The sequence below is a fragment of the Beta vulgaris genome, chromosome 9, assembly GCF_026745355.1.
Source record: "Beta vulgaris subsp. vulgaris cultivar EL10 chromosome 9, EL10.2, whole genome shotgun sequence".
In the NCBI taxonomy this organism is placed as follows: domain Eukaryota; kingdom Viridiplantae; phylum Streptophyta; class Magnoliopsida; order Caryophyllales; family Amaranthaceae; genus Beta; species Beta vulgaris.
In genome coordinates this window covers 10420055-10430913 of record NC_079210.1, presented here as the reverse complement: position 1 = coordinate 10430913, position 10859 = coordinate 10420055, and the positions used below count along the sequence as shown (strand labels likewise).

The window sequence follows — 10859 nt, the reverse complement described above, 5'->3', positions numbered from 1 at the left end:
CTTATTTCATCGGAGGAAGTATATGACCACAAAATGTTAAATAATTAGGGACCCAAAGATTTCATTCTAAAACCATTGTTAAACATTACATTTCTCATGGTCATATGTTTATGTATCGGATCCCTATATATTAGTACAAGGTCAGAGCTAAACGGCAATCAGGCCTCGGTAAAAGGAAAAAAAAAAAAGAAAAGAAACCTGATGCACAAAGAAGGAAGTCGTGGAAACAAAGACATACAGAACAAAAAAATGTGATGTTGATTTACACTCTAATAATGTTATAACTTATACGCGTTGGTAACTTACTGTTTCGTATATCAGATTACTTTCCAGATCATATAAACCGTGTTTGCTCTTCATTGTCAAAGGTGGTTACTCTGCACTACGTACAGGTCGAAGATCATTGATCATTTCTTACACAGAATGATTCTAACCGAGGTTCAGTCAGGTCCACAATCTCATCATCGTCATTATTGGTACTACAATTTCCATTTGATGTCAAATAAAGCAGACTATTGACATATTGAACCGAGGAGAGATTTACCGACTTCCCAACACTATCAGCCAAGACAGTGCGGTCAATGTCCGATGATAATGAACATTGAGATGACCATCTACTTGGACACATTTGCTTGAGCTCCTCAGAGTCTACAAGAACCTCGACTTGACTGGTCGAATTCTCCAGATACGGTTGTTCACTTTTCATGCTGTGAGAGGACAAGTTCTGCAAGAAGAGAAAGATGCAATTTCAAGTGCTGAAACAGAGAAAGTGAATCAAAAGGGAGCCATCAAAGTAGAATGTCTATGTACGGGCTACACATGTATATTTTCACAATGGACATTAAAGAAGAAGAAAACCTTTCCTCTTATTTTTAATCTCCAAAACAATATTTTGTAACTCCATCAACATGCCTATAATTCATTACAAAGCCTACTCAGATAATGCTTGCCCATTGGCTCCTAGCATACGGAACCAGCACCTCAGTGTTTAATAGCTGGTATCCGATCCTATTTGTACACGTCAAGCTAAACCCACAGGGTTGCTGACCAGCTCGTAACTGTTTAAAACTTAAAAATGGCATAAGGTTCTTACGTTTGAAAAAGCAATCAGAAAGATATTGACATAGTTTAAGTGTAGATACTAGATCAACATGGCTAAATTTACTGATTCATAGAAGTTGCTTTGAAAGTTGACAAATATTTTTCGGAACTCCTAATCCTGTCACGGAAAGAAAAGGTACATTAGGAAAATTTTTAGAACCCAGTAACAAAATAAGCAAGTCATGACAACTGGGAACAGCATATAGATTTCTGCTATATCCCAAGATTTGTCCCCACGAAAAAAGAGAAAGATTCTGAAGTAAGATGCCAAATGGTGATCAGAGGGGAACCTGATGATTTTAGTGTATTATGGCAAACAAAACTATAAACTGAAATAATCTACTTTTACTAATTGTCAGTGAAGAAACCAGAAGGATCTTGATCAATCACATACAGCTTCTAGCAATCTAGATCAAAATGAGGGGTGAAAAGATCTGAACAGTAGGTGATCAAAGTTTCAAGGTCGGCGGGGAATGAGACAGAATTAAGAAATACTCTCAAGGGAAATGATCATCAACTTGATAACTTTTTCCATTTAAATTGCATCTCAAGGAAAGGCGGTCTAAATGTTTACCTGGAACAAACTCACAGGAAACCTTCTTCGCCTTGACATATTTGGAGCAATATTTGAGAGGATCTGAACAACTTCGCTCATGCTTGGTCGGGATTCAGGATCCAAAAGCAAACACTCCTTTGCTAAATAAGCCATTATTTGCATCTCTTCTTCAGGAAAATGTCCATTTAGATGAGGGTCAGGCAATTCTGATATTACACGCCTGCTATTTTGTAGACGAGGAGCAGCCTACACCACGAGCAACAACAAAGAGCCTTAATCACATATCAAAAATCTCCCATTGCAGTCTCAGCTCTAAGCTTGTCAATTTGGTCCAAGTGCCAATTAGCAAGCAAAGGGCAAGTAGACCTGACCTCCACAGGCCAATCTTACAACACATGCTTCCTCGTAAAAATGAAATTATGTTCTCAGCTGAATTGGTACTTAAAATAACTACTAGTGGTAGATGAAAGAACAATCATATCGACAAAATCTGGCCATTGATGCATGAGAGAGAAGCAGGTTGCATACCCATATGACAAGACTTTCATCTCCTTTATCAGATACATTGAAAATTGGAGTTCGACCAGTCACCAACTCAAGAAGAACCACTCCAAAACTGAAAACATCTGATTTTAATGAACCTTTACCAACAATTGCATATTCTGGTGCAAAGTAACCAAAGGTTCCCTGTATTCTTTCAGGAGAAGAGGAGCAACTGGGGAAACCATCGTTGCTTAAACATTTTGCCATACCAAGATCAGTTACCTGCAATATAAAGTTAGCAAATTTGTCATGTAACAGCATCACAAGATTCTCAAATCCAAGGAAAATTGTTCCTCGCTTAGTATTTGATCGAAAGCTCATAAAGCCATGTAAAAAATTCAGAAACTCTCCAGACTAATTATTTTTTCGGTTATTAAAGTCTGGATGAATTTTCAGCTAACCCGTCCTATTTTATTTTGTGAAGGATGTTGCTCCTCAGAAAAATCAGAAAATTTTATTTCCTCGGCTTGTAATTAATTTAGAGTTTAGACACTTCCCGTCTGGGTGGTATAAATTAATAGAACAAAAACCCATTTTTGGCACATGGTTCCACTATGTCTCTCATCGAAATTTCAGTTCATTTTTGGCACATGAACACCATGTCTCATTGAAATTTCAGTTCATCTTATTCTATCTTTCTCCTCTTTCCTTCATATTTGTGCCAAAAGGCAATCATTTGAATAATATGAGACGAACCACAAAGATGGTACCCTTACTAAAGAAAAATTGGAACAACATCTGCTAATAATAGTTGAATTCTATACGTTGATTCTCATTACTGATGCATGAACACCATGTCTCATTGAAATTTCAGTTCATCTTATTCTATCTTTCTCCTCTTTCCTTCATATTTGTGCCAAAAGGCAATCATTTGAATAATATGAGACGAACCACAAAGATGGTACCCTTACTAAAGAAAAATTGGAACAACATCTGCTAATAATAGTTGAATTCTATACGTTGATTCTCATTACTGATGCATGAAGGAAGTTGACATAACAAAAGCCCAGAAAAAGTTCTTACTTTGGCTTTGCAGTTTTCATCCAGAAGAATGTTAGTGGATTTGACATCTCTATGCAAAATTCTGGGGGCAGCAGCTTCATGAAGATACTCCAACCCTTTGGCAGCTCCAAGGGCAATTGCGACACGGGTATCCCAATCCATATGTTTTTTTCCATCCAGGCAATCTCTCAAGTTACCATTTGGCAAATACTCAAAAACTAGTAGCCTCTCGTTTTGTTTACCCAATGAAATTGAGCAGTAACCTAGTAAAGGCACAATATGACAATGGTGCAGTCTTGATATGATCTCAACCTGCACAAATATATCTATCATTAGACAAATGCTGTGATCAAAACCAAACAGTCTAGCAAGTAGCCAAAGTTGCTACTAATATGCTGGGCTTCCAACAGCGGCCCAAGCATTAGGAAGATTGCAAAAGCGGGAAGCTTATACCTCCTTAAAGAATTCGGAGTCAGAATCTGGTCCCTTGGACGCTTTAAGTCGTTTCACAGCTACAGTTCTACCATCTTTAAGATGACCACGATAGACATAGCTCCATCCCCCAACTCCAATCAAATTATCATGAGAAAATTTGTTTGTTGCATGCTCCAACTCCGAATATGTAAAATGGGTGACTGCCCCATGAATTATTCTCATTTTTCTTCCAAGTAAAAGGGAAGCGAAGCCGAAGCATCCTGTAAGAAGAGTGCAAAACAAGCAATCAAGATACCAAGTAGAAAACTTGAACATAGTATGTCATATCCCAAGACTAAACATTCATTGCCCAAGAATATTAAGTGCTTTTTCCAGTCATCTGTTCATCAAATTGAAAGGTAATAAGTTGTACCTTAACCAAAATCACATACAATAAATCGGTTACTTTACCTGTGATTGGATTTGCCGTAAACCCTGCATTGCTTCTGGACAGAGACTGAGAAAGAAACTTGTGTCTTATCAGGTCAGTAGCACTGTTGAGGCTAGATCCTTTGTCCGACACGGTATTTTGTTGCTGACATTTGCCTCTTGAGTAGAAATAGAAGATGACGGATGCAATAAATGCAAGTGTAATGAGCACCAAACATACGAAGAGAATGATCACAATTACTCTGCTATAGATGTGTTTGCTTGGAGCTTGAGAATCAGTTAAAGATCCTGTTAAACAAAAAACAATGAAATAAGAAAAAGACCCCTTTAGCAGAATAAGCTAATGTACATTCTATAGAGACTTTGTCCGACAGGTTTCAGCATAGAAGGATAAGAGCATGATACAGGTTCACTAAGAAACACAAGTATTATGTTCAAGATTCAAATGTGAAGATGTTAAATTAGTAACTAAATAAACTTGACATCAATGTATGTTGACGAGAAGATTAAGGAAAACTAATATTACTGAATAAGAGAAGAATTAGGAGAAGCATTAGTTTTCTTAGTATATTTAGTTATATAAATATGTTGTTTTGTAAATCATTTTTAATGCAATTCACATTCAAAGAATTATAAGAGATTACAGGAAGCATTTATTTTCCTCCCTATAATATTGTGAAACATATTGTGAGAGTTCATCCCGCTTCCAACAAATTGGTATCAAAGCTAGTTTACGAAGCATGGCAACACAGAGCAATGCCATTTTTTTATATCCTAGACTTACAAAAGAAAATTATAGTGGTCTCTTCGAATGCAAACAATTCTTGGTGCATAAGGAGTTCTTGACGTTCTTGAGAAAGGTTATACATAACTTGAACATGACTCAATATAAAGCCAAATGGGAAGGAAGCTATGGAAATTGAGAGGAAAAAGGATCAAAATGCACTTACGATCATCTATTAAGGTTTGGATGATGACAAGAATTCATGCCATGCTACAAGAGGTAAACTACCTAAAATTAACACAAAATTACGAGGTAGGAACATCTATATTCGATACATGTAATTTGCATGTGGTAGGTTTTTGACATAGCAGCCCAAACACCAAGTAGTTGCAAGTTGTCCTGGCATCTATGTGAGCACATATAACAAAAGTTAGAAATTTACCAGAGGTGCAATCACAGGCTGTAAAGCAGTTATTGTTCTGATCATGTGCTGCCAACGTCGGCAGCTGACCACTATCACAGACACATCTCCATCTGTTGCCAGTTGATCTAACAGTCACTTTGCCAAAAAAAAGTCCAAGTGGAAAAAAGGGTCAACACCTGATCTCACATCTCAGAATTAGAAAAGAAATTTTGTAAGAAATTGCTGGTGCAGAGAGGATTGAATTATGGACGCTCAAGTTCAGATAGTAAGCTCCACTATAAGGTATGTAAGCATGTAACAAAGCAGAGTTCTTTAAATCCTATTCGGTATCAAGCCTCCTGAAATACTAAAATCAAATTTCCAAACCCAAACTACGACGAAAAGAAAATCTTACTAAAGAATAGGTTAAAGTCTCTCACTCTATTAGTCACTGAAGCATTATACATTTCCATCTCTATAGTAGTAGACTATCTATAATGTCTTAGTTTCTCCATGTGACAAAGAAAGCATAAATCTATTGACGAATACAGCTCTACAAGTCATAAGTTTTTTTCTTAGGAAAAAAATCAATCTTTTGTGCTGCTTTGGTTGATCTTCAATTTTCTCCAACCCACTAATGCAAACAACAGGAAAGAGCATAAAATGATGACCTACCAAGCTGACAATCACAAGATGTAGAACAGTTAGCTGCATTAATAGAGCTTTGTGTTTCTTGATGAGGTGAAGAACATGCGCAAGTCCACCTACTTCCAGAAGTATCTGATACCTGTTCTGCAATTAGATAAAAAAAGAACTCAGTTTCGCTGCTTTCGCTTTTTTTTTACAGGTCAACAAATGCTTAAATAGTTTGGTGAAACACTGCCAGAACCACATCTAAACCAGATGAGTTTAGAGTATCGTAACAAGTACCAAGGGACCAAATAAGTGAATTTCCAAAAATTGACTCTAGCATATGGGTGAAAAGACAAAAGGGCCTAAGCCCCCTAATGTACGTGCATGAAGGCGCACTGCGTCAAGCAATACTAACAACCCTATTGTATATGCACATTGCTCCAGAACAGAAGTACATAATATGAAAACCGTAATTTCAAGATAATGGATGATCTTGTCTTGTCAAACAAAAAGTTGGAAACATTTCACTCATGAGTTATGACTTGTGACCCACCAGCCTTCACCAAATTTAAACCAGGCTAAGTATTACAGCATTGCAGAGACCACTCAAATTTTACTATTAGAAAGCACAGCAGCAGTTTTTCCAAACAGCCAGTAAATTCAGACCACAATATCAATTAGGTTGACAATCCATACTATAGGTGGACTGACATTTTTTTTAAAAAAGGGATCTAGAGTCGAAACTGCAAGTCGATAATACAATGTAGTTTCTTAGGCACTAACCACATGTTAATTGTTGAATGCAGATCAAGAACACGAGAGCTGTAATAGCAACTGACAGCTGGATCTTCATCAATTCCTACAGTAGTATAAAAAAAAGGAGGAAATTAGTATCATCTTCCCACTTGCTAAATGGATATCAATTTGTAATGATTGTACTAAGACCAACAATAGTTAGGTTCCTATCAAACAGAATACAAGCAAAGCATCAAATATAAGTACAAATGCGCTTTGCTTTGTGAAGCTTCTGAGACAATAAGACAAACCAGTAAGGTAATCTGTCAAAGAAAAACATAAGTCTGACACAAACTTTCCTACAGTACAAAGTTAAAAGAACATGGTTACTAAAGAAAGAAAGGCATATGAACAGCTACAACAACTTAAATGTAGAAAATAGGAAGCAAACATGACTGGGTAGAACGAAATAAGGTTCTGCGTGATATGACTTTAGCATTGAAAACCCGGTAACACCCAAGAAGATGCCGAGACTAAGAGGAAGACCCTGTGCATACCTTCACATAAAGTAAGGTTGGGATATCATGTCCATATCTTGAATATCAAATGCTCCAACTACCAAATCTGCCAAAGAATGTCATCTTTAGTCAGCTATACACCTTTTGTTTGATTGATTACATAGTAATCAGCCAAAACAATTCTGTCGAAGGCAAAGGAGGAGCTAAATTCACAAGTACAAATATAATCTAAGGCGACAAGATCAATCAATTCAAGTATAAATACTAGCCCTTTCAGATGTCAAATACATGAGTGCAAAAAATGCCAATATCCTCTTGAGTCATAACATGGTCAAACCAGAACCAACCAAAAGCATGGTTGGCCAACATCCATCTAGAAGCTAATTTTAGAAGAATTTTACCTTGTATGCAAAGAGTTCTATTCACTATTTAAATGATTAGATGCTCAACAAAATGCTATAGACTTACAACTGAAATACCAATACATCACTTCCAAACAAAATACAACACAAATACCCTAAATTGAGAAACCGACAACCTCAATGGGTTTCGTAGCCGACAACTTCAGAAGAGCCAGAACAGTTCCAAGAGCAAAATAAACTTGATTACCTCCTAAGATGCAAATCTCATTTAAAACGAACATATATTACTCCACACATTAGAATTCTCGTCCATTTCATAATTTCAAGCATATCATTGAAACAGACCTATATTATCCATGATACTTGAAGAAATTACCTTAACTCATACACTACTTTACACTCTTCCACAACCTATCCTTGAATACAACACTGCAAACCCAGATCATCAAACTCGACTCGAATTCGATACAACACTAAAGGTGGATGCTAGAATTGCACACCCAAATCAACATTGACAATGCCAGCACAAGAGAAGCAGAAGACAATACCCAGTTCAGCAAAGCATATTATATATAGCATAAGAAAGTTTTAATGGATAAACAATAATAAAACCCATCATTGCAGATATTGCCAAAGCTAAAATTTTGCACAGAAGAAAGCGACTTCTTAACCATTTGGAGAATATCTATAATAAATTAATAAATTAGTATAAAAGAAAATCAATAAAGATTAAAAGTAAGATTATTATTATTATGCTTCCCATGATAACCCTCCAGAATTACTGTAGAGCATATAATATATGCATTAATGATTAAATCACATCGAAACGCATCGTCAACGTTCAATAATTAATTCGTCATATTTAAAATCTTGTGCCCCCAAAATTTAGATATTTAAAAAAATGTTGCACGGTTGTTCATCACTTCCCTTGAACTACTACTACTTGGCTTGAAAGTTCAAAGACAAATCTCCACGCGCTAAGTCATGAGAATAGACGTGTGTATGATAATGATTCCTCAACCTCTTCAACAATATGATTTTTTTATTGATTTGTAATTATAATTAATGTATTCACTAGGTTCATTGCTTCACCACCTCAGTGTCTTAATTGCCGACACAAACTTTTAAAGGTAATGGAGGTAAATGTTTTTTTAAAGGGAAAAGCTAAATGCAGCCCTAAGGGCTGCATATAAGAAGCTAAATATGGAAAAAGCGAGCATTAATTGATCATTTATTACATAAATTAATGCAAACTTTTGTCATAAATTGACAACTAATTTTCATTTTAAGCAATGTATTTATGTCTTATATGCAGCCCTAAGGGCTGCATATAGCATAACCCTTTTTTAAAAGTGTCACAATTTATGCGGATAAATGATACAAATCGGATTTGATCAATGATCGTAGGTACGATCTCTCAAGATTTTAAATTTTAATCAGGTTAACTTGAAATAGTTGGTCTATAGAAACGAAATTACCTTACTATTTTGAATTTTGATTAAGGAGTTACTTCTTTTTTTTGTAATTAAGGAGTCACTTCAAAGACAGAGAACAAAAAATAACCATTTAAGATAGTGAAACAGTCTCATAATACTTGGTAAGATTGTTTCATCGAGAATTATTTAACTTAGACTAGTGGAAATATTAAGTAATAAGTAATTACTATTAACGAGTTATTATGTCCTAGCTATGCCCGATAAGAAAAAATTTTATTTATTAATATAATACTTTATAATAATAACACTAAATACAACTTAGCCTAGTGGTTAAAACTTTAGTATATGTAATTGAGGTCTATGATCAAACCCTATACTATGCAATTTCTTAATTTTTTTTATTGTACGTGTCTTTTAATATATTTGTATAGATACACATGTGATTTTGTCAAAAATTTTCTGCACCAATGCCATCTTAAGAATCGTATTCAATGTTTATTGTTAGCTTTGTGTTGCATGTATCAAAACCTTAAATAATAAAGTACAATTCCATATCTTTTCTTGATTCTATATGACTTTTTTTATCAATTGAAAAAAAAATTCAAATTAGGGAGAACACAAGAGAAGTAAATAGAGTTTTGGTTTACAAAATATTAGCTTTAATTGATTGCTTGAGAATACTACTACACCAAAATGAAGGCATAAACTTTGAAAATTTTATGAGTTTTAAAGGAAATTCAATGTAGAAGAAACTTTTGCTGAGGAATAAAGATGAGTGTCGAGAATTGAGAATACCTGAGCAACTGAGCTTCTTGTGAGAAGCACATTCAACGGATCAAAGTAATAGACATTGAATTTGGTGTGCATGCCATGGATTTTTGAGTTGAGTGAATGAGCACAAAAATTGGGTGTAGACTGTAGTGTAACTAAGATAGATATAAGAAAATGTGTCGCAATTGTGTTAGAATGAGTGAGAGGTGAGTGAGTGAGTGAGAAGTGGACGGGAAACGCCGTAGAGATAGGACAAGGGCACAACGCCTAAGCCAACGGTTAAATTGGAGAGGTCCCCACAGCTTTGTTTCCCAGATGACTTTGAAATTAATGCCTTTCTTGCGATTTTGTTCAAACGAGACCACCCTTTAGGTGGTGTTGGAATTAATGTTATGACAATTGACAAATGTGACATTCTTGTGATTCTTAGCTCCTGTAGCATGGTACTTGTTTCGAGAAAGAACTTTGTCTGCTAGGTGAAAAACTAGAGTTGAAAATCACTCTCCTGTATTCCTATCCTATAATATAGTGTATATTTCTTTTTTACACGATCTCTAATACGGACTTTTGATCTTCGATATTTATAATTTTTTATTAATAAAAAATATAAAACGGTAATATCTATACAAATATACTAAAAGGCGTGCATAAACAAGAAATTGTGCCACATGGCGCTCTCCTTATGGAGTTTTAGTTCATGTAGTCCATGTACAATAAAAAATTTAGAAAATTGCGCAGTATGTGGTTTGATCCCGAGACCTCAAGTACATATACTAAAGTCTTAAACATTAGACTAAGTTGTATTTAGTCTTATTATCATAAAGTATTATATTAATAAATGAACTTTTCTTACCCGGGGCATAGTTCGGGCCTAATAACTAGTTATGAAACTAAATATAGAGGCGAATCCAACAACATCTCAAATACATTTGTTTTCTTGTATATATTAGTGAGAATATTTAGTCAAATATTTTTAAAATTATTTGACCCATGTAAAATGAAATTGTAATCCCCCATAATTTTAAAGGATTTTATAAATATATTTTGGTATTTATATATTTATATTTAAACATAATCTAGTTTTAAAATGATTTGACTATTTAAAAAGGTTGACTATTTTAAAAGTCAAATGAAATTATTTTAATGATTTAATAAAGTTGAAAATATTTTAATTAAGCATGGTTTGATAAAAGTTTTAAATACTAACTTAT

The 10859-nt window shown here is 34.8% G+C and overlaps 1 protein-coding gene across 3 annotated transcripts; it reads right to left on the bottom strand.

Annotated features, from left to right (window-relative positions):
* Window positions 1–235: 235 nt before the first annotated feature.
* On the bottom strand, window positions 236–9849 carry LOC104902867 (receptor-like serine/threonine-protein kinase NCRK). 3 transcript variants are annotated; one of them, XM_010690788.4, is made up of 11 exons: window positions 9673–9849; window positions 7119–7185; window positions 6610–6685; window positions 5869–5985; window positions 5233–5349; window positions 4088–4354; window positions 3656–3897; window positions 3224–3514; window positions 2186–2422; window positions 1676–1903; window positions 236–724 (listed from the first exon to the last, which is right to left on the bottom strand). In XM_010690788.4, exons 3-11 carry the CDS (start codon window positions 6677–6679, stop codon window positions 401–403), a joined length of 1893 nt encoding a protein of 630 aa, XP_010689090.2. In that variant the 5' UTR covers window positions 6680–6685; window positions 7119–7185; window positions 9673–9849; the 3' UTR covers window positions 236–400. The 3 variants fall into 3 exon arrangements, with proteins under 3 accessions (XP_010689090.2, XP_010689089.2, XP_048492098.1); XM_010690787.4 differs by lacking the exon at window positions 9673–9849 and adding an exon at window positions 7818–8297; XM_048636141.2 differs by lacking the exons at window positions 5233–5349; window positions 9673–9849 and adding an exon at window positions 7818–8301.
* Between the last annotated feature and the right edge of the window lie 1010 nt (window positions 9850–10859).